This window comes from Oreochromis aureus, linkage group 6, assembly GCF_013358895.1.
Source record: "Oreochromis aureus strain Israel breed Guangdong linkage group 6, ZZ_aureus, whole genome shotgun sequence".
NCBI classification, from domain to species: domain Eukaryota; kingdom Metazoa; phylum Chordata; class Actinopteri; order Cichliformes; family Cichlidae; genus Oreochromis; species Oreochromis aureus.
The window spans coordinates 16,257,645-16,281,630 of record NC_052947.1 but is presented as its reverse complement, the minus strand read 5'-3'; the positions used below and the strand labels follow the sequence as shown (position 1 = coordinate 16,281,630).

The window sequence follows — 23,986 nt, the reverse complement described above, 5'->3', positions numbered from 1 at the left end:
TCACTGTCAGACCAAAGACCAACTTAGAGGGGGGAAAAATAAAGTATATTTGGGGGGAAAAAAAAGAACTGGTGGTAAATAGGACCCCAAAATCAAGTAGGGTATGTTTGTCATATTATGACATGATTCAACCACCAGAGGGAGCTCTCACACTGTGATCCTTCCTGGATTCTTGGGCTGGCAGGTTTTCTCAGCTCCCCCTCTCAATAAGCCAGCGAATGTCATGTCAGTAGTTTCATCTTCTGCCTCACAAATGACCATAATGGCCAACATAGCAATAGCCAAATGGCACATTAAGTTATATGGAACGAATTAAACTGAATTACACACATTCGCTTTAAGGGAAATAATACTTAATATCAGCTTTTCAGCCATCCCTGATGGCCATGCCTACTAGATTTAAATAAAAGAACTGCACATAAAAGCCACCTTGAATATCTTATCACCATGAGTGGACATCCAAAGAAAGATTCGAAATTCTTTTTGTTCACTGGCAAAACAAACCCAGCAGCGATGCACCTTTGCTACAGACAGTCACAGTCTGAAACCTTTATTACTTCTCAAACATATAAATACAGACCAGAATAGATTTCAATATTTACAAAATGTCAAAGTCAAAAATAAGAATAGGGGCCTGATTTTCCATTAGGCCAAATTAGTTTTTATTTTTCTAACACTGCTGTCTTATTGTCAGACTGATGCAGTTGCGTCTCACACTACAGTGCGATCTTCACGAGGTCTTCTTCTGTAGAATCGCCCTCACCAGAACTGGATCAGCTCTTCCTTTGGTCTCTTTCTGAACCAGACCCATCAACTTGTTCAGAACTTTTTTGTTCCCGCTTCTGATCGCGTGAACCTGCAGAGAGGCACACAACAGGATTTTTGGGCATGTTTTTGAGATGTTTCACTCGTGATTACACACGACATTGTGTGTGAGCCCTGACCTCATCTGGATGCGAGTCCACCACCTTCTGGCAGATGCTGTGCAGCTGTGCGGTGTCACTAACAAGCCCCAAGTCCTGCTCTTGGGTGATCTGCAGGGCTGTCTTGCCTGGTGACCTCCACATCTTCTGGAACACCTAAGAACACGGATAAACCCATGAAACGCAGGTGAGAAGCAGAATACAAACAAGCGGCAGCTGGGTTGCGTGTGTTGAATGACAGACCGAAAGGGGATAATTGCATTGTCTGTGTAGCTGACTGACCTGCTTGGCAACTGAAGAGGAGATGTGTCCCGTTTCCTGGAGCTCCAGCAGCTCCGCAAGGGCAGAAGGAGAGATTGGGCTAAAATCAAATTAAGGCGGTAATTTAATCACACTTTAATAGATGGACTTGAATTTGTGATATAAATGGTAGAAGAGATGGGGAGAGAAAAAGTGAGAGTGTTGCACCGACAGGACAAAAGAATCAATCAACATTTGTGATTTGCCTGCGATGTTTTGTCTTTTCCTGTGATGTTTTGTCTTTTCCTTGCCTCCCTGTTTATTCCATAGGCCAGCCGGGCTTCATGGAGCACCAGAGGTCTACGATCCATGACCGACACATCCGAAAAACAGTTTTCTGCATCGATAAAAATGTACCCTTATATTGTGTGCATTACTTGCACCAACAAAAACTCTGATATGTTTGTGACACATCATCTCCACCTGTCATGAGATCACCCATTTTTCCTCAGGGGGCAACGAACCGTTGCTGCTGTTGCTGCATATGCAGCTATGCGACTGACAAGCACGGCGAAATATTCGACTCAGTCCACGCTGCGAGCACAAACCAGTGACACTGAAATATATATGCAGGGTTTTCTGGAGCACAGCAATACTAAAATGCATGATCTGTTAGCAAAACAAAGTTGTGATGACAGCCACGGTGTGCAATTGATCTAAAATTATATAACTGATTTTTGCAATATTAACATAAATAGATCTGAAATATTTAAGAAATTTTCAATCGTTTCAATAACATCCAAGAGCACAATGGTACTAAGGACACTGTTCGAAAAAAATGAAAGGACCACTTTGAAAAAATATCAGATCTCAGTGGGGGGAAAAAAACATTGGCTATGTGTAGTGATATGTAATGTATTAGAAACATCTTGTTGAAAAACATGAAAATGATCAACCTACATAAGACTGAATTAAAAGACACTGAAATCAAAGTGAAAAAATGACGTGGCAGGCTAGTCCATTTTGCAGAAATTTTATGGTTAAGGATCTTCTACGGCTTTTTCCAGCTGTCCTAGATTAACTGTCCGTCACCTGGAATCAGCTCCATGCTCTGAGGCTGTGCTGGACACCATGAACCTTCTGGCAATTGCACATATTGATGTTTCATCCTGAAGGACTCATGTTAACAGTAGTGACACTGACTCTAGCCAAATTCAATACTAGTGAAAAAACATGAGGGGAGGGGATGTCAGTTGCCTCAATCTAGTCTTGAGCATTTAATATTCGAAGATGCATTTTCCTCTTGGCTACTAGATAAGCATCACCAAAATGCCAGTTACTCTTCTCTGGTAAAACTCATCCAAAACACTAAGAGCAGCAGTATTCGTCGTTATAAACAAGGGCAGTGATTGTTAACCGCCACACATTTTTGGTTTAATAGCAAAATAAAAAAGAAAGCTAAAATGGATTATGAAACTCCCAAGCTGTCGGTCAGCCTCGGAGACATCTGTAAGACAACTGCTGCACTGCGATCAACTTAAAAAAGAAGCAGAGAATTTTAAATAGCTTGAAGTCTTCTTGCACAAATGGTCAAAATAATTATAAAGTAATGAATGCACCTCTGAAAATGTTACAGGCAATATTAAAGTGCATTAGTTAAAGTTAAGAATCAACACCTGTGGCAACCCCTTGTGTTTTTAGTTAAAGTGATTAACACATTCACTTTACACACCAATCAGGGAGAGGAGGCACAAACCTAGCCTCAGGGCATCTCGAGCTAGTCTACTCCAAGTGCTGGTCTCAAGCCTGGAGGGTTGCATCAGGAAGGGCATCATGGGTAAAACCTATGCCAGATCAAATAAGTGGATCCGTCTGCTGTGGTGACCTCTTTGGGAAGAGATTGGGCTAAGTTGCTAAAATGAGCCGTGCCTTCTAGGTCTCTCATTCCATGAGAAAGCACAGGTGACTGGTGCCGCCTATGCTGGAGCGTTGACTCTGTTTACTACCCATGTCATTTATGAAATGCAATAATCCTGGAGTTTTTATATATTCACTGTAGACAGATTAATACTTCTGTCCAAAGTATCAGGTAGTGTTATCATTTTATATATCCAGCAGGGCAAGGCAACCCACTGTTAAGTAACTTACCCTAATATTCACATCATCGCCTCATCTTGTAATATTTCTTTTTGGCTTGTGAGGACAACTGATCAGGCTATAAATATACATGAACGCACTGAACGTATCGGCAAGATCAAATACTCAGGAAGGCACTAAGCTTTTGTGTCTCCTGTCGCTGTTTCCCCACCACCCAAGGCAGGGCCAAAAGAAACTACAAAGAGAACGTAAAAAGGACAGCAGCAGGTTTTTGACAAGCATTCGAGTTAGGAATAAAAAAAAAAAAAACAGCCGAGTCCAGTGAACTGAAGATGAAAAAGAAAACATCTGATAATAGACCGCCTGTGAGCAAGAAAACTCTCCTTGTCGGTTCTTCAGAATCCGGAAAATGACGTTAAACTAGATGATGATTCAGAGGATGAAGGGTGAGAGTGGTAGCTTACACAGCTGAAAAGTTAACAGAAATCAAAGAATGAACAGATGAGATGAAAAGAATAATAAGTGGTGAATATTCTGTTAAAATAGAGAGCTAAAGGTAATGCATAAATAGTTGATACATCCAGAATCTGCCACTTCGAGCTTCTTCTTCTTCTTCTTTGGTAGAATTATGCAAACTTAATGAAAGAAACCTGAATATTTCATGACAACTCAATTGAAAAACCTTCTTGTAACAACAGAAGCTTCAGCTTCAGATTTAAGCTCAGCAATAATCCCCCCATATGAATTAGGTGGTTCAGATGAAGGGATACTTGTGCTCATCCAGCTGTTGGGGCCAAAAAAAATCCAAAAAGGAAGTTGGGATCGAAATAGGGGACCCTCATTATATTTTTTTTTCACATCTTCATATTTTTAACATTACCATCATGTGGGCCTGGTGAGACATTTCACAATTCTGTCATCATGCTGTCGCCATCCTGCCACAAATATGCCACTTAGTTTCACTCACAGGCAGCCCCCAGCAGTTTCCCTGGGGGGTGGGAGGGGGGTTCTGGGAGAGCGACATGTCTGAGCAGGATGAGCTCTTAATGACATGTCTGGAGTTTCACTTCTCTAGCTGTCCCACCAATATGCTTCCCAATTTTTCATTTCATTAATCCAAGTCTGACTTAGAGCCAGAGGAGCGAGAGGAAATGTGGGCAGGCCTGACAGGGCAGCAGAGGTCATGCATCACACATTACTGTAACACATGGAGAACTTTTATTTGTTAACCAACTTCCGGTTATTTCCTCCCTAGCTCCAAATACTCAAAATATTCCTCCAAGTACTTATATGACTCAGTTTCTAAACCGCTTGCCGCCCTTTGTTTTTCTTCAACCCTCCTCCTTTCAACCAAAGCCAGTGCAACATTATGCATAAATAAACACGAGCTTCTTTGGAGTTTACTCGCACACAAATGCTTCACAACCGTCTGGCAACGGCAGATAAAGCGAAGCGCACACAGCATCTGTGCTGACGTCAGTCCATTACTTAAACTTCATGTGTTGTGTAATGATTCGGGCCTTTAATGAGTTCAAAGAAATTATGATTGTGCTCCATTGCTAATCTCAGTTGGACCAACAACTCAGACTCCTTTGACCGCCCTCATTTTTCTTTTAGCTGCAGTAATTATTGAACTGCCACTGTAGGAAAATTGCTAGACTGAAAGCACTGAAATGAGTGTCGGACATTTAGCGTCACACGGTGCCATAAACAGGAACGGTGGGAGACAACAGGTGTTATTTATTCATAGCCGGTGGCCAGAAATGTACCTTTGTGTGTGTGCGTGGCTGTTTTCTCTTTAATGTTTCAAGTGTAAAAGGTACCATGGCAACTCTTTTCATACCAAATCAAAATCTCTTTAATGTCAAGAGTGTTTTAGAACATCTTGAAGCTAACAGGCTTTCTTATTTAGGGAGAGATCAAGCCTTCAAAAAGCAATTCTCCAAAAAGCTTTCTCACTGACAGAATTAACGAATATCCCAGCTCGCTGTTGTATAGTTATGGATGAGAGTTATTTATGTATCTAAAGCTGTAGTGCTCTCCCTTTCAGATAAACATAAAAAAGCCATCATTCAGAACACTCCACCGCAAAGATTACATCTTTTTTTTGGGGGGGGGGGGCTGAAAGGACATTAATCCAGTGCAAATCATCTAGGGGTGTAACTAGTTCAATAACTTTGGCTTTAGTGGCATCTGTCAAAAGTCTGCATCAGCAGTTCGTTTGTTTTTGTTTTTTTCTGAACAACTGCACTGCTGTTAGGATCAGCTGTTTGACTTGAGCCTTACAATGACGAGCTTATTCAAAGCTATGTGTTTATCAGCTGATAAGTTACTTCCAATCACACACACACATGCACACACACATTTCCCTAGCCATTTACCCTAACCCTAACCATCAAAAATGAATGCCTAACCCTTAGCCTAATAACCTAATTGTAACCCTGACACTAAAACCACATTCTGAGTCTCAAAAATGCCTTGTGAGGACAGGCACTTCTAAGTGACTGTTGGTCCCCACAAATATAGTAACGTTCCAATTTCGGGTCCCCACAAAGATGTCTAGTGGGATTTGTTTTGTAACAAAGAAATGGATTCTTTGTTACAAAATAATCCCACTAAAGTGGCGTTTAACTTATCAGACCAACTTGTCAGAATTTTAACTTCTGAATCATGATGCTGTGAATGAAGGTAAGGGTAAGGTTGATATTTACACTGTGGCTGCTCCTCTCTCTCAGTCCATCATAGCAGCTGCACAATCGCCTCCAAGCCAAAAAACTGTGTGCATAATGTTTTCCAGCAACATAATGTTTAGACAGCAGCCCCGGTGTGTAGCTGCAATTTAACAACTTGAAAGAAACAGCTGGAGGTCCCACCTTTGTTGGGAATTCTGATTAATGAGACAAATGCACTGCACACAGTCGGAATATTCTTATTTTTTCTTTACATGAGTTTCCTGACACTCAAAATCCAGTTCATTTCTTTTATTTAGTAGTTTTCAGTCTGAAACTGAAACAAGAACCTGGAGCATGTTTATTAGTCAGTCTGGGTCTCACCTTTGGCACACACTCATGTCTTCCTGTTTGAGGTGTCCCAGCAGCTCATTTGTTACCCAGCCAATCACCTTCCTTGGCTCCTTCTTTGTTGTCTTTAACACAGCCTCAAAGTAGTCCACCAACCCATCTTCATTCTACATTGACATAAAAAAAAGTGATTCCTTCACAAACATATTATCTAAAGTCCAGCAAGCTACAAGAGTAAGACCTGATCAATTGGATTTTAAAGGAAAGAACCACCTTCTCTCCCACTGGCTGATTTCACCCAGTTTCTCCCACTCAGAAACTCACCACCAGAGTGAAGCTGTGCTCAGGTAGGATGCCGTACGTTTGCACCAGCCTGTCTCTTTTGACACTTGGTAGCTCTGGCAGCCCTTCCTTTATCTTCTGCACCACTACCACCTGGCACGCATCAATGCCAGTGGGCAGTGATGCATTATCCTCATACAGAATCAGAGGGGGCAGGTTGGGCTCTGGCATAAACCTGAAAAAGGCAGGAGGGGTGAGTGAAAACAGGGAACAATGTTTTATCAGCAGTACGGGTAAGTTTGGGGAAAAAAGGTCGTCTTGTGCTGTCACTTGGTCACATGATCATTCGACTCCATCAGCCTTGAACCTGTCAATCATTCCCCTACCTAAACTACAACACATTCAACGTCGGTTCACACTTTAGGTGAGGTCTGTTTAGCTACCTGTCAATCTCCAGACCCTAGTAAGAGCAGGATCTTCCTCTGATTTTATAAACACCTACAATATGAACTTACACTCACCTGTAATCCTGAAGACCCTCTTTGTCCCTCATAGGTAGAGTCTCCCTAAAAGACAAGGTGGCAATATCAGAAATGATAACTCAATATGTTTGTTTCTAACTCTTGACGAGAAAATCAAACAAACATGAAAATACTCAAAACAAAGAATGAACATATGTGTGGGGATCCCTTTCAGTGAGCCTGCTTTTCTTCAAACTAGTGGCGTCAGATCTGTGGCCACTTTCACAGGAATGAGAAGAAAGACCCAATCATAGGTCATCACCCCACACTGTTTAGCATGCTTCACCATGTACCTCGGACATACAAGACCTCATGGGAAGGAGGTACCAGAGGATGATCAAGGCCTCAGCTGGCTTATTCTGTGAGCTCATAAGCTTGTGAGCAGCACATAGCTCACAGATAACACAGAACGACGGCAGCATCCAAATGGCTCTATTCATCATCATTACCATGATGGTTCGTCCTCAGCAAAGCTCACGACTAATGAAGCAGGCAGAGATCCCAGTCACATGGTGCTGTAGCGGTTACATCTTGGCATGAAGACGCTGCTTTTTCATCCTCTTACCCTGATTTGGAATCATACGCCCGGGTCTCGTTTTGCACCGTCCCTCCTCTCTGCAGGACATCAATCTGTCTCTGGATCTCATAGTCTGATGAATATCAAAGGAGAACATGAACACAAATACAGAACCGCAAATATAATTTGGTGTTAAATGCCAAACACCTGCTGTTATACGCCGGTGATCGTCGACTCTCTGAGTGCTGCCACATTATAACTCTGATAAACAGCCTTTTGTTTTCCCTGTGACTTTTAAATACCAGTTCAGCAGCAGAGTAAATGTGAAACAACTTAATTGATAAATAACTGAAGCACAGCGCTGCTATATGCCAAAACGCACTTCCAAAACCTGCATCGAAAGTACTGAAATTTGCTGAGACTACTAGCTTGTTTGAAGTGAAGCTCAGTTAAAAATCAGCAAAGTTATAGCCGACACAAAATCTATGAACAGCTGCAAGAAGTCAGTTAACCATCACACGCTGCTATCACGCAGCTAATTGTTTGTGAATGGCTGTCAGTCCAAAAAACTTACGCTTCACAAGTTACTGTCAGTTTCAACTATGCTTCCTGTCTTAATGCCTCTTCATGAATCCAGGAATTTTGCTCTTACCAAACTGAGTCTATTTCTATGCACTGACATAGTAAAAAGATGATGGTTATGTGACACTACGCATGCTTTTTCTTTGCTTTTCTATAGCTATCAAATGAAAAAGAGGAATGTATAAAGCCACATGAAAGGGAAATATTTCAGTAAAAGTAACATGAGATTTTATTCCTTCCAAGGCAACCAGACTGATTGGAGACTTCGGGAAGTTAGGGGGTTCAACCAAGTAATAATCTGGTACAAGTATTTAGTTCATGGATTTAATTAATAAATGCAGAATGACAATTATGTTTTCATAGAGCTGCTAGTCAAATTCAAAATGATAAAAGTTTAAACTTTTTATCCCAACTTTTCTTCTTTCAGCTGCTTCATTTAGGGGTCAGCCGAGGGAATCATCTGCCTCCATCTCACCCTCTCTCTGGCAGCTTCCTCTGACACACCAACCCTATGCATGTCATCCTTCATGACCTCCATGAATCTTCTCTGTGGTCTTCCTCTTTCCCTCTTGTCTGGCACCTCCATCTTCAACATCCCCTATCCATTATATCCACTTTCTCAACTTTGCCTCTCTAACCTTGTCTCCAGACTGATCAACCTGATGTAGTCATTTCTAATCCTGTCCACTTTGGTCACTCCTAATGACAAATAAACATCTTCAACTCTGAAGGCGGTCGCACTTTTCTCCTCCTCCTCCTCCTCTCCCTTAGCTTCTCTGCTTAGGCTCTTGTGTCCTTGTCTAGTCTCGTGTTTTTTGTATTACTTTTCCCTGGAACACTCTCTCACAGTCTGTTCTCTAAAACCTAAAAGAGGAATTATGGATTTGATCAACTGGTCCCTGAATGCAATTGACACCCTTTTCTCAACGAGAAGTCTGGGCTCGGGTGAGCCTGAGTGCTGAAGATATCTACCTATTCGGAACCATGATAACAGGGTTCTTGCTGATCGGAGCTGGCTTGGCCCTGGCTTATCGAAGAATTAAGGAAGCGGAACCGGCTGTTCAAACCCCCACAAGGCTGCCCGCTGGGATTGAAATGATGGGACGAGGCGTGAGTTTCTCAAAATGGGCTCATTGAGTGCAGCACGGATAAGGTCTTGGAGAAGCTTACGGCTGCCGTGAATACTCAGAACAAGACCTCTGAGTGCAAACTGGATTACATCTTGGAGGGGCTCACTGCGGTCGTGAGTTCTCAGAATCGGCTCTTTGAGCACAAGAATGACAACATCACGGAGCGTAAGTTTGATAACATCATGGAGAAGCTCACGGCTCTCCAACGGGAGATCGAGAGACCAGTGTCGGACTGTTAGAACAGCTTTGAAATTCATATGAGTTGTTCGCACTAAAGTAAAAACCACCATCACTTCATGCGGATACCCCTTTGGCGCCAGCTGCGGTCTCAAGGCTGGAGCTGAACAACAACACCCTGATAACGACTGTGTTTAGACTGTTCCTCCCATTCTATGCAAGGCCACCTGGGTTGGCTGGAAGACTGTTTACTTAGCCTGGCAGGCCAAAGGACACTGTCTCAGCTGAACTCTGGACATACACACACACACGCACGCACACAGACATATATACACATGCAGATATACACTCATCCCCCCTCCCCCCTCCAAACGCCTTCGACGCTTATTCCCTTCCGATGCTGACGGTGGATCAAGGAGACCAGCGCACAGGCTGCAGGCCCGGATGTACTGTCTACATTGGCTGTCTCTCACCCTTTACCCACCCCTGTTGCTTGCTATGTGTTTCTTTGGTGTATTAAGAGTTTTTTCATGTGCAGAGGTGTTTTTTTCTGTTCTCAAACTGATCTCCCTGTTGGAGCTCAGTCTGGGGGGGAGTTCTTTTTTTCTCCTTATCTTTCCTCATGTTGTGCTTTTTCCATGTTATACCCCTCTGACCTGTTTTCCCCATGTGATGTTTGTGTAATGTATGTATGGTCGGAAGGGTAAGACGGCGCTGGCACGGCTGGCAGCCTTAACCCAATTTCCCTCGGGATGAATAAAGTATGATCAATCAATCAATCAATCAATCAATCAATCTCCAGCTGGGCCTCCTGTCTTTTTGTCAGTGCCACCTCTCCCTCTCACTACCATTTCATAAACTTTGCCTTTCACTCTTGCTGCTATCCTTGGGTCCAAAATCACCTCTCTTGTGTACCGTCCTTTGCTTTGGATGGTTGACCCAACATATTGAAGAGTTTACTTCTACCTCACTCCTTGCAGGTTTGTGTTACCTCTGCCCCCTTCTCACTCACGCACACATGTATTCTGTTTTGCTTCTACTGACTTTCATTGCTCTGCTCCCCAGAGCACACCTCCACCTCTCCAGCCTCTCTTCCACCTGCAGTGTTGTCTGCAAACATCATAGTCCACAGAGTCTCCTGCCTGATCTCATCTGCCAACCTGTCCATCAACACTGCAAACAAGAAGGGGCTCAGAGAAGATTCACCTCAACCTTGAACCCATCTGTCACTCCTACCGTACACCACACCATTCTGTACTCATAAATGTCCTGTACCACCCTCACATAGTTTTCTGCCATTCCTGAGTTCCTCATGCAGTTCCACAGCTCCTCTCTTGGCATCCTATCATATGCCTTCTCTAGGTCCACAAAGACCTCAGTGCAACTCCTTCTGACCTTCTCCATCAACATTCTCAAAGCAAACATCTCATCTGTAGAGCCCTTTCTCTGCGTGAAGCCATACTGCTGCTCACTGATCGTCACCTCACTTCTTAGCCTAGCTTCAATAACTCTTTCCCATTACTTCATGGTTTGGCTCATCAAGTCATCCCTTTGTAGTGACTACAGCTCTGCACATCACCCTTGTTCTTGAAAATTGGTATCAGTGTGCTTCTTCCTCATTCCTCAAGCATCCTCTCGCTCTCCAGCACTGTGTTAAACAGTCTGAGTAAAAAGTGCATTGTTCTCTCTCCTAGACATCTCCGTACCTCCACAACTATCTGTACGAAGTTAAAATTCTTGGATGCTGCTTCTTAGTTCTCTTATTCATCTTTGGCAAATGAAAAGCCGTCTAGATTTTACTCCACCACCAACCATGGGTGCAATTTGCACCCATGCTATTTTATTTTGCTCATGGGAACATTCAGCAAATGTTTAAGGAACATTTGTGACACAGGGATGTAAAAATAGAAGTGATTTGGCTTAACTGATCGATTGATTGTAAAGGAAATGTAAGTGTAAACTTTTGAGAGTCAGTTTCCAAGTTTCAGATTTTTGGCTGGATAACTGGCCTAAAAAGCCATTCATGCAATCTGAGGAAGAAAACACTGACAGCTTGTTCATTTTACCTCAGCTTTTAATACAAGAGCCTTAATCAAAGTAGAGCAGCACTGTGGAGAGCATAGTAACCAACTGTGAAATATTACAATATAATAGCTGCACTACAGCGTGTGTCAAAATCAGCTCAACATATCCTAGGCACAAGACATCCTGACCTGGACAATATTACCACAAGCTGGTAGATGCAGCTACCACAAAACGCAAAATTCTGAAACACCATTTCATCCTGAACATGACCCTATCCTTGCTACTGAGTCTCAAACTTTTTATCGATGCTTACCTATAGCTCTGGCAAGGTATCGAATGCTGTTGATGTTCTTCACCTCTGTCCTGACGCCCAGTGGCTCTCCGGGTCTGTGCACCGAGACGTTGGCATCCACTCTCAGCTGCCCCTCTGAGCAAAAAGAGGTAAAAAGATGCACGTGGAGAGAGTTAAGTTTAGGTTTAGAAGTGTGGCAGCTTGGAAGCACAAGAGAAGGAGAGAGACAGAGAGTGATTTCCATACCAGACATGTTGCCTTGACAGGTGCCTAGAGCTTGCAGGATGAGCTGCAGCTCTCTGACAGCTGCAGCAGCCTCCTCTCCACAGCTCATGTCTGGCTCCATCACCAGCTCCATCAGACCTACACCTGAAGACAGCAATGTTTCACATCTCTAGGGTCTGGAGCTCAGTGACAAACCCTTGCTTTGTTGATCAACCTTATATTAGTTTTTAAAAATCAAAACATTATCAGTGAAATTCTGTGACTCTAAAAACTTTTCCAGCTGCTGCTGCTGTCTGTCAATCATAAAAACATCTTCTTAAAAGTAGTTTAATTTCTTAATCAAAAGATGGTTTAGGAAAGTCAACTGCCAAACACCTGCTGCTACACGCTGGCAGCCCTCAGGCCTCTGAGTGCTGACACATTGTAACTCTAAGGGTTTTCTTCCAGTGACTTTTAAATACCAGTTCAGTGGCGGAGTGAACAGCTAATCAATAAGTAGTAAATATGCAGTAAATACAGTATTTGCTGGTGTCCATTTTTTTTAGCTGTAGTTCTTGATAAAAATAAATCAAGCAAAGACCGGTTTAGCTCAGTGACGGCTTTTAAATGGCATCAGGACAATCACAGGAATAAGCTGCCACTATTGGATGTACAAGACAGATGAGCAGGCCTGATTTATCATTGATTTTTTTTCATTGAGCAGACTCTTCCTCTGTATTGCTACCTGCTCTGTTGAGGTCTATGAGTGTCTGGCTGCGGACGTCATCGTGGAGACTCTTGCCGCTGTCCTGTTCCAGCTGAATCTGTTTGATGGTCACGTTTTTTCTCATCACCTGGTTCCTCTTTTTCCCTCCAAGGAGGCTGTAGGTAAGCACGCCATCTACTGCGATTGGCAAACGTTGTTGAGTGATCTGGTATCCAGCCTAAAACAAGAAAATACAATACAAAAATATTAAATAAAACAAAAAATAGAACCTGAAAACATGCCCCAGCTTAATGTGTGATCAAAAGATATGTCCTATAATTATTATGTTAGCTGCTATGTGAATTAAAGTATAGTGAAATATATGACTGCTGGATAGCTGGCTGGTTGTAGACTGGTTTGTTAAATGCCACAAAACTCCCTGTTATATAGTAGCAGATGGTTTTGGCAAAGGTTGTATATACACCGCTTTGTTAGGTACACCTGTTCAACTGCTTGTATGAGCAAGTATCTGATCAGCTAATCACATGGCAGTAACTGAATGCATTTAGGCATGTAGACAAACTGACCCAGTGAAGTTCAAACTGAGCTTCTGAATGGTGAAGAAGGGTGATTTAGTGACTTTGAGCATTGCGTGGTTGTTGGTGCCAGTCAGGGCTGGTCTGAGTATTTCAGAAACTGCTGATCAACAACGACTGTTGATGTCAGAAGTCAGAGAAGACTGGCCAGACTGCTTTTATGCAACAGTAATGTATGCATAAGAGCATCTCTGAATGGATAACACATCAAACCATGTAGCGAATGATATCCAGCCAAATGGTAGCAGAAGACCACAATGGCTGCCATTTCCTAACAGCTAAAAAAAAAACATGATTGGAAAAATGTTCCCTGTTCTAATGAGTCTAGATTTCTGCTGCAACATTGGGATGGTAGGGTCAGAATTTGGTGTAAACAACATGAAAGCATGGATTCATCCTGCCATGTACCAGCGGTTCAGGCTGCTGGTGATGCAATGGAGTTGGCACACTTTGTGCCCCTCAGTGCCAAGTGAGCATCGTTTAAATGCCACAGTCTACCTGAGTATAACAGCTGACCACAGTGTACCAATCTTCCAGCAGGATAACCATGTCACAAAAACTGGTTTACTGAACATGAATAGTGAGTCCCCTGTACTCAAAAGTCCTCCACAGTCACCAGATTTCAATCCAGTAGACCTTTGGGATGTAGTAGAATGGGAAGTGCTCCTCATGGATGTGCAGCTGACAAATTTCAGGCAACTGTGTCAGCCCATCATGTCAATATGGACCAAAAATCTCTGAGGAATGTTTCCAGCACCTTGTTGAACTGGTGCCATGAAGAATTAAAGCAGTTCTAAAAGCAAAAAAAGGTTCCAATCCAGTACTAGCAAAGCATACCTAATAAATTGTAGGTGAGTGTATATGTGTTTAAAATAGGAATTCCATTTCCTTTTCAACCAAATGAAGAAATGATCCTTCAGTTTGTTGAACCAATACATCCTTTTAATTGTAGAAGAAAGACTGTTTCGTGAAGTCTTGCAGTAGAGTTTCTGCAGCGTCATGGGTGTATGTGAAGGTCTGGCGGGGAGCGTCAGACACGGCGATTGGCTCGGCTGTCATAATGCAGAAGGAGCTGGCATTTCACTCAAGGTTTCTGCTCACAAAAGCACAATATTTCATGAGCTCCTCTATTCCTAGAAGAACCTGCTGCCCCGTGTATTAATTTCGACGTTACCACGGCAACCACATCACAAGACCTAAACATTAATCATACTTATGCTAAGGAGACTGAGGACGTGGGAGAAGGGATTGGGGGGGCTGTTAGTCACCGGCCTTTTGTACAATGCGCCTGATCGACACAATCAATCACCTCCACAACTCCTCCTTTTAAAAGAAACGGGAAGAAAACAACACAAGACTCCTGGGGATGTTCTTTTTCAACTTCTGCTCCTCTTGGTGGATTTGATCTGTAAATCTGCAAGATTTTGTGACTACTGTTGCAGCTCATCAGAAATCCCCCGTTTCCCACTTAATCTTTTCACGCGTTTTGTCTCTGGTCATTGAAAAATGACAATTTCTGCAGGCGAAAGTGCAACCAACTAGTGACATTAGGGAGCATCTGAATAAGTGGAGACCATTTACATTTCCTGCATAATAAATCAGCTGCTTTTTGGATGAGCCATGTTTGCTGTTAACAGCATCCTTGTAGCCACATTAAGCTTTCGCAATTACTCTGTGACAGCACACGGAGCCCTAATGAGCACTTCCTGAGACTCTTACAGATGCATGTCTGCTCACACGCCGTTTCAAGCAGGATCAAACGCGCACACACACTTTCAACTCTTTTCCACATTGTGAGCCCCTGAGTCATTTTCTGACTCATTCCAAAGTCTAAACAAACAAGACTCAGTCGGTCGTCTAATTCCTCGCCCCTGCACACCGATGTTTTTCCTCGGCTACCCCGCCGAGGTCACAAAGACATTTCATTTCTCTCATTAAACACAAGTCAAAGCTTCAATGGCCAGGCCATGTCTGTTTATTTGGAAACTTAATATCTCAAGGAAATTGTAATTATTTAGATGAGCGTGGAGCTGCTGAGGCATGTTATTAAAGGGCTGTTAAAAACTTTATATATGTGCCTTGCCTGCCATTTCAATGCAATGAAGGAATGCTGCTCGGACAGCGGCATTAATCATTTAATGAGCAACTGTGGTGTTTTACAAAATGCAATCAGGGATTTCTAGTGGAACATATCAATAATGTACAATGCAATTTACAAATGTATTTTTCAAGGGCGAGATAATTTCTCCCTCGATCCTGTTCCACGTTTGGTTTTTACGAGCACAGACTGCACTCAAACTTTTGGTCGAATGTGAAGAATATTCCATCATCTGCATAATTAAAGCCACTCTCACTCTGAGATTATCAAGCTGCTTCACTGAGACAGACCACCCTCTTTAAGCAGCTGTGAGAGTAATGGAAACTAAGTGATTATAAAGCAGACTACACTAGGTATTTAAAACATCAATAAGGCTTTGGGATAAAACCTACTGGCACGAGTTCTCAAAAGAAAAATAATAATCTTAATCCTGCCGTGTGTGTTGAGGATGAATCCAAAGGAGATGATGCAAAGTTCTGCAAACACGCAAGAAAGCGAGAGGAGCCCAACAATAATCCCCATGCTTCTGGAGGGGATTTTGCTGGAAGATTGATGAACTTTGAGAGGAGACAATGTATCATTTACAACAGTGAAAATGTGCACTGTTGCCACAAAATCAGTAATTCCCCTAAAATTAAATGGGAGAACGTCAATCTGTAAAGATCTGCATATAATGGATGTTCTTCATCATACTTATGCAGTCACATCTGCACACAGTAAAGTCAAGTTAGATGAGAAAGTAAATAAATAAAACCACCAGCTAAAGTTTTTTGTTTTTTGCTTGCTACTTCAAGAAAGTACTCTCCATAATCAACTTCTTTGAGCAGTTTCACTGAAATATGGTACACTCCAAAGAAAAAGAAACTTTTATTTAGTCCATAATTACCCTCCTCATTACTTTGCCCAAAGCTCTGTTAGCAAAATGTCTTACCAGGGCTGGCTACACTTTGAAAAAAAATTTGAAAAGTAAAATTCTCTTACACCTTTCTTTTGAGAAATTTCTAGATTTATTAGCAGGTCTCTGTTGGGTAAGCCACTGTAGAGCTCCCATGACATTTTGTCTGTTCCATCCAAGCCTTAAAATGTCATTCATAATGGCAGTAAAATTACCCCAGGGCTACTGAAGGGTTGAGAAACCTTTCCATGCAAGCACTCCATTACAGAAAGCAAAGTGAACATCACTTGAGCAAGACAGTTTAATGGAAATATCACCGTTAAAGAGGGTTTTTTGGGAGGTTGGGGTATCTCTTCCAGTATTGCTACTATTCAGCTTATACATCCTGCCATTAGATATTTAAATACTGCATGCCCTGGCCCCCTGTGACCTACTCCTATGGGGGGCATGCCTGCTGGGACGTTTAGCAATCCTCCTCACCTTCTGTCATGTTCTCACTTACATGTCCTGTTAGTTTTTAATTTTAAATAATATGTTTAATTTAACATTCACTTATTAATTTTTCTTCTCTCACTTCAAGATAAACAGTTTATTTTTCTGTTTTTCTATTTATGCATGACTTTGCATGTTGATACACACCACAGCATATAGACATTCAGCAGCCAACTATAACATTAGAACCTGCAGTCACAAAGGCCTTGTCACTTTTGTTTCCTTCTTTTCCCATTCAGTGCATTTTTCTTTTCTTTTTTTAAAGTCAATCCCCAGTGACTTAAAAAGTGCAGATGAGATGAGAATTAGCACATCCAAGTCTGAGTGCGTATTCCAGGTCATGGAGCAATTACTGCACCAAGTGAAGGGAGTTTAAGCATCTTGGGGTCTTAAGAGCTAAATTAGGAGTGTGTTTGCTTTGCAGGGGGACCTTTGAAAGTCCTGCTTACTGAATTGGATCTCTTGGCTGCATTTGTGGTGTTGATCTCTATTGGCATGTTTTTCTGACCACCAGTTTTGGTGTGTCAAAATGTAACTTTGTATAATGCTTAGCAGGTATTTGTGGGTCTGTTTGTGAGATGCTTAGCCCTCTACTCTTTCCTTCGAATATGGGCTTCAAACCAGCAACATGAAGGCGGCTAAGATGATCACAAAATCTTCAAGCAGAGCTTCAGAAACCTATGGTTGACATCACGATGGCTTGTTCATTTTTTTTTTTTTTTTTTTTTTTACATACAGTCTATGAGTATAGCACTCATTCGAACTTTACACTGCTACAAGTTTTGGTTTGGCAGGATCTGTTCTAAACCTCTGCTAAACCAGGAGCTAAATGGAAATGGAAAGATCTGGCATTTTTCTAGTGTTTTTCCAGTCTTACTGGAAGCAATATATACCTTTAACTGTACATTCACAGAATGCTGTACTCTATACACTTTAGGATGGACAATTTAGAATCACAAGTTACCCTAACATGCATGTTTATGGACTGTGGAAGGGAACCAAAGGGGGCACATGGAGAACAGGCAAACTCCACAGAGAAATATTCTAAACTACAGCCTGGTGTTAGAATATTAGCTACACTGACTTGTATATGAATATTACCTTTTGTGTACTGTATGTATTAGCAATCAATGACTGCTGTATAAGGATACCTCTGTTATGTTTATGACATGTTTTTCCTTCTGAGAGGGCTAAATGAATAAATAATGAATAGATAAAGAAAGACAAAGAAAATAAAGTAGTTACTGCTGCTTTAAGAGGGGGTATTCAACAATAACCATATGGATAGTTTCAATTAAGAGTGAGATAGCCAACATTACAAAACACAAACATCCACTTTAAGAAAATGGCCGGTAGCCAATATCCAAATAGAGCCCATTATTGGTTAATGACTGGAGATCATTCAGCCTCTGCTCACCCAACTATTTTACTTTCACTATTTAATTTACAATTTATAATATTAGCTCACAGTTAATATGATAAGTTATGAATCTGTGCAGTTCCATCCAGTAACTTTATGTATGGTTTTTCCAATTCTGATGATGACTGAAATTAAGTAAATAAAAGAGAGCAAGCACCAAATTATCAGCATGGAGGAGGCAATGACCTGTGGATAATAAAAAAATTGAAGTGCACTGATGGAAATGAGCTGGCAAGTTAAAAGCACTGGTCATTTTCAGTGTTATTTGTCTGTGTATGTGGGGAAAACACTGCTTTTTGCTTCTTCTGCAAGACTTGCTCACCATTTAAATTAGAGCTCACGGCTGGGAGAGTTCACCGGAACAGTTGTGATGGAAAGGCGGGAAGCAGATGAGCACAGCTTGTATAAAAGTCAAAGCAAGGAAGCAGCGTGGAGGATGATAATGAGTCCTGTCTCTTAGATAACCCCTGTCTCCTGTGCTATCACTCTCCTTCCCACCGATCCCTAGATGCTGCACAGAAAGTGACAACTGAGGACAGGAAGACAAGAACTTACAGGGAGGTCAGCGTAAAAGTAGTGTTTCCTGTCAAAAAGCGACTTCCTATTTATGGCGCAGTTGAGAGCCAGTCCTGTCATCACCGCTGCTTCGACGCAGCGCTTGTTCAGGACCTGGGGACACACGGGGACATTATGGGGACAATGATCTAAGAATGACAGGTTACGTTTATTCTAATCACATCAAGCATAACTTACAGGTAATGTGCCGGGTAAGGACGCATCGAAGAATGACACCAGAGAATTCGGAGGAGCCGAGAAGCGAACCGGAGCACCAGAGAACAGCTTGGTACTGGAGTTAATCTGAGCATGAATTTCCAAACCCACCACACCGACCAGCTGCTGGGGAGCACTGAGACACGCGGTACAGAAACAAAAAACATGAAAGAAAATTCAACTACACAGGTGGGCTGTATTTGTGTACTATGGCAAAGGAAAATACAATTTGGCTTAGAGGTGTTAAGGAAATGAGCAGATTTTGTGCGGGTTATGGGTTTGATGTGTGTTTAGATGCCTACAATTACACTTTATAATTGGCAGTGCTTTTGATGTACACGGTTTTCTCACAAAGGAAGCAAAAAGCACAAAAGAAGTTGAAGAAGAAGAAAAAGAAGAAGAAGACGTTTTGTCCTTTTCCAAAGAGTTTGCAAGGACATCTTCCCATATGGCTCTGAAACTACGTTCAGACACTGGGACCTTTCACCTTGAAAGGCCTTATTCTGTCAGTTCATATTCTGCTTTAATAAATTCTATAAATATGCAGAAACCTGTGTTTTGTTTTGTTAACAGCTGTTGGCAAATTAGCCAGAAGCTGGGCTTGGAGACTATAACTTAACTTAAGCCCTAAAAACTTTATTCTGACCTACAATGTGGCCCACAGGAACAAATGTGGGTCAGCTGCAAATGACACAACTTTATGAAACTACACTTTCTCAGTTCATTAATAAAAACTTGAAACATGCCATAACAGACTCAAAGATGAATGAACGGCACAGCACGAGTCAAAACAGCTGTTCAGTTTCTGGGTTTGCTTTTGAAAAGTTAGTATTTCCACTTCTGGTCCCACTTACAGTTTCTTGGTACTGTCATGGTGTCCTGACGATATGAAAGTTAAGCTCACTTTCAGGCACTGAGGATTTTTTTATCAATCATCTGAATGAAATATAATCCTAACAGAGAGAGTAAATAATAATCTTCTTTGTAATGGTGGCTGCAATTCTTTTCGTTTGTATCTGTGACCACTGAGAAAAACTAGTAGGAAAGCTCGATGTCTGCGCCACAACAGATGTTCTACTCAGGTGGCACTTTGATGTTCAATTCAATTCAATTCAGTTTTACTTATCCATCCATTCGCTTCCGCTTATCCTTTTCAGGGTCACGGGGGCTGCTGGAGTCTATCCCAGCTGTCATAGGGTGAGAGGCAGGGTACACCCTGGACAGGTCGCCAGTCTGTCACATGGCTAACACACAGGGACAGACAACCATTCGCACTCACATTCACTCCTGCATTCACACCTATGGGCATTTTAGATTTTTCAATTAACCTATCCCCACTAAGTGCATGTCTTTGGACTGTGGGAGGAAGCCGGAGTACCCGGGGAGAACCCACGCAAACACGGGGAGAACATGCAAACTCTTGACTTTTCCAGTGCCTTTAATACCATCCGGCCCTGTATGCTCCAGGAAAAACTGAACAGGATGGAGGTGGACCCCTGCCTGGTCGCTTGGATCTCCGACTACCTCACTGACAGACCACAGTACAACTCTGAATTATGCCATATTCAGAAGTTTGCAGATGACACAGCCATCATGGGGTGTATCTGGGATAATCAGGAAGAGGAGTACAGAAGTCTGGTGAGGAACTTTGTCGCATGGAGTCACACAAACCACCTGCAACTCAACACCTCAAAGACTAAGGAACTGGTTGTGGACTTCGGGAGGTCCAGAGAAGGTCCACTGCCGGTTCAGATAGAGGGGGAGGAGGTGGAGGTGGTCAACAAGTACAAGTACCTCGGGCTGTGGGTGGACAACAAACTGGACTGGTCATGCAACACAGAGCACCTGTATAAAAAAGCCCAAAGCCGACTGTACTTCCTCAGGAGGCTGAGGTCTTTTAACATCTGCAGGAAGCTCCTGAGGATGTTTTACCAGTCAGTGGTTGCTGGAGTACTTTTCTATGCTGTAGTGTGCTGGGGGAGCAGCACAGCAAAGAAGGACTCATCCAGGCTGGAAAAACTGATCAGGAAGGCTGGCTCTGTGGTCGGCACGAAGCTGGACACTCTGGTGTCAGTGGCAGAGAGAAGGACACTAAAAAAACTGCTGGACATTATGGACAATGCTGGGCATCCTCTGCACACGGCCATAAACAACCAGAAGAGTCTGTTCAGTGACAGGTTGCTTCTCCCAAAGACAAGAACCAACAGACTTAAAAACTCCTTTGTCCCACACGCCATCAAACTGTTTAACTCCTCTCTGGAGGGGAGAGGGAGGGGAAACAGGAGGACAAAGGAGGTGGGAACAACTAAGCTGTAGTGCCTCTTCACTTCACTGTGCAATACTTTTTGTGCAATACTTTTTGTTAATAGTCAACGGTGCAATAGACTTCAAAACTTGAAATGTGCAATTCACTTGTATTCTTATTCCTATTTATTCTATTTATCCCCTTCGTATATTTTATTTATATATGTCTCTGTATTTATATATGTGTAGATATATATAATATTCTGCGCACGCTCTGTAACTTCTGTCGGTGCTGTGCTTTTTGGAAACCGAATTTCCCAGAGGAACCCACCCGAGGGATTAATAAAGTTTTATCTTATCTTATCTTAACTCCACACAGAAAGACCCTGGCCTGATGGTGGAATTGAACTCAGGACCTTCTTGCTGTGAGGCGCTGCCCTCAGTTTTACTTATATAGTGCCAAACCACAATTGCCTTAAGGTGCTTATACTGCAAAGTTAAAACCCTATAATAATACAGTAGTTATGGAAATTGCATTATGTTGTAGCCTTGATTTAATATCCTAAAGGAGTGTGACTGGTACATAGTGGACTGATATTGTGTAGTTTCTCTCAGCTGAAACATGCACGCAATCCTAAAGCACTCCTCAGAGATGAAAAGCTTAAAATGTCTGTCTGCATTAATCTGTTTAACTCGTGGCATCCTGTTAGTCAGACACAGACTGCATTTGATGTATGATACACTCCACGACAGTAACATGATTTCTGCCACAGATGTAAGAGGCTTGGTGAGCGTCCTGAATGAAAGGCTCCATATTGTCTTACTCTGTCTCCGTGTAATCTTTAACATTGGCAGATGGATCGCTTGTCTCTTCGAGTATCTCTATGGACAAAAGCACACAGACTGCTGTCTGTACTGTTGCTTTAACCCTTTGAAAAGCTAAATAAAACTGATAAAGACAACATCGCCTATGCTTAGCAAAAGGCACCCCCTGGTATCACCAGGTCTCTAAATGTCCTCCTTCATTACACGCATGAATTTTCTCTGTAGTCTCATATTCAACATCCTTTATCTAATATAGACACACAATGTGTGTTTTTTTCTTAGCTGCTCTATAGCTTTTACATAAAAGAGAGTAAAGAGAAAAAAAACTAATTTTAAATTGGGCTAGAAGCATAAAGCCACATGAAAGGGAACTATTTAAGTAGAATAAAAGTAACACGACATTTTATTTGATCCAAGGCAACCGGTTGAGTCTCCAGGGAGTAGTAAAAATCTGGTACATAACCATACTTAAACTGAAACTATGATGGTAGTTTTTTAACTTTTTAACACATTTGTTCTTTAGGGGTCACAACACTGGATCTGCCTCCACCTCACCCTTTCGCTAACACCTTCCTTGGTCACAACAACCCTCAGCATGTCCTCCTTCACTACCTCCATGAATCTTCTCCGTGGTCGTGCCTGGCAGCTCCATCTTTAACATCCTTTGTTCATTGTATCCACTATCTCGGTCACTCTGTACACATCTAAACCACCTCGGCCTCGACTCTCAAACTTTGTCTCCAAAATGGTAAAACTTGAACTGAACTCATTTCTAATCCAGTCCATTCTGGTCACTCACAAAGGAAATCTAAACACCTCCAGCTCGGCTTCCTGTCTTCTTGTCAATGATACCGTCTCCAAACCATACATCATACATCCCACTACCATCTCGTAAACCTTCCCTTCAATCTTGCTGCTATCCTTGTGTCATAAATCCCTTCCTGACACTCATCTCCACTCCTCCACCCTGCCTGCACTTTTTTCTTCACCTCTCTTGAGCGTTGTCCTTTGCTTTGGTTGACCCCAACTTCTTTACCTCTGCTTCCTGCAGCTTTACTGTTGCACCTGCTGTACCTCTCTTGCATGCACAGATGTTCTATCTTGCATCTACTGATTTTCATCCATTTTCTCTCCTCTACTATTCCTTATCTATCTTAGGTCAAGCCCTAAGAAAATCTTTGCACCGTTAGCTCAGCCACTAGACCTGCCTTCTATTTGTATCACCTTCAAAACTACACAGCAGAGTGGCGCAGCGGAAGCGTGCTGGGCCCATAACCCAGAGGTCGATGGATCGAAACCATCCTCTGCTAACAGTTTTTAACCGAGCCACAAGATAAAGCTTATACTCCAAATGTCGTTTAAAAGACTAATAAGCGCATATTAAGCTGTTCGACCACATGAATGCATAATGTTCAGGGCGTATTTTGTTGATGAAATCGTGAATCATGTCGCATACGCAGTAATGTTCTTTTGTCTGCAGTGTTTTTTTTACCAGGCTGACAAGTGAAGGCTGCCGTTAATGACTTTTCTCACCCGGCTGCTGTTAATAAGAAGACCCTAGAGAAGTATTATTACAGCTCAACACCAAGGCAACATGCAGGTTAACCTGCAGGTCAGAGACGATAAACACACGCATACACAATAACCCACCACCCTTTCTTACCTTCGTGCCCTCTGCGGGAGTTGAGCGTGGCACTGTGGGCTTGAGGTGCTCACGGCCCTAACTGCGTACGAAGCCTTTGGACACAAGACTGATATTTGTTTTATATTATTGAGCAGCTCACTTGCTGCAACACAGGAGGCAGCCATGTTGGTGTCGCTGCTCTGACAAACACGGGAATTGTAGTTTTATTTGAAGTAGCAGTTAGTAAGCTACTTCGCCGCTAGCTGTGGTTTAAAACTACAAGCCCCAGCACTGTGTATTTTCCA

General features: G+C 42.3%; 1 protein-coding gene across 1 annotated transcript; it reads right to left on the bottom strand.

Annotated features, from left to right (window-relative positions):
* Window positions 1–516: 516 nt before the first annotated feature.
* On the bottom strand, window positions 517–23,980 carry gatb (glutamyl-tRNA(Gln) amidotransferase, subunit B). Its single transcript, XM_031756971.2, has 13 exons — window positions 23,721–23,980; window positions 18,971–19,124; window positions 18,773–18,886; window positions 12,756–12,954; window positions 12,053–12,175; window positions 11,828–11,941; window positions 7,649–7,733; window positions 7,084–7,128; window positions 6,605–6,797; window positions 6,314–6,447; window positions 1,206–1,284; window positions 945–1,079; window positions 517–856 (listed from the first exon to the last, which is right to left on the bottom strand). Exons 1-13 carry the CDS (start codon window positions 23,864–23,866, stop codon window positions 731–733), a joined length of 1,647 nt encoding a protein of 548 aa, XP_031612831.1. The 5' UTR covers window positions 23,867–23,980; the 3' UTR covers window positions 517–730.
* Between the last annotated feature and the right edge of the window lie 6 nt (window positions 23,981–23,986).

Excerpts from the sequence above, each read along its gene's own strand:
- gatb (XM_031756971.2), bottom strand. The coding sequence starts at position 23,866 with ATGGCTGCCTCCTGTGTTGCAGCAAGTGAGCTGCTCAATAATATAAAA. Across the intron at positions 18,887-18,970 it reads CCTTACCCGGCACATTACCT|GTCCTGAACAAGCGCTGCGT; the intron begins GTAAGTTATGCT and ends GTGTGTCCCCAG. Across the intron at positions 1,080-1,205 it reads CCTCTTCAGTTGCCAAGCAG|GTGTTCCAGAAGATGTGGAG; the intron begins GTCAGTCAGCTA and ends CCGTGTTCTTAG.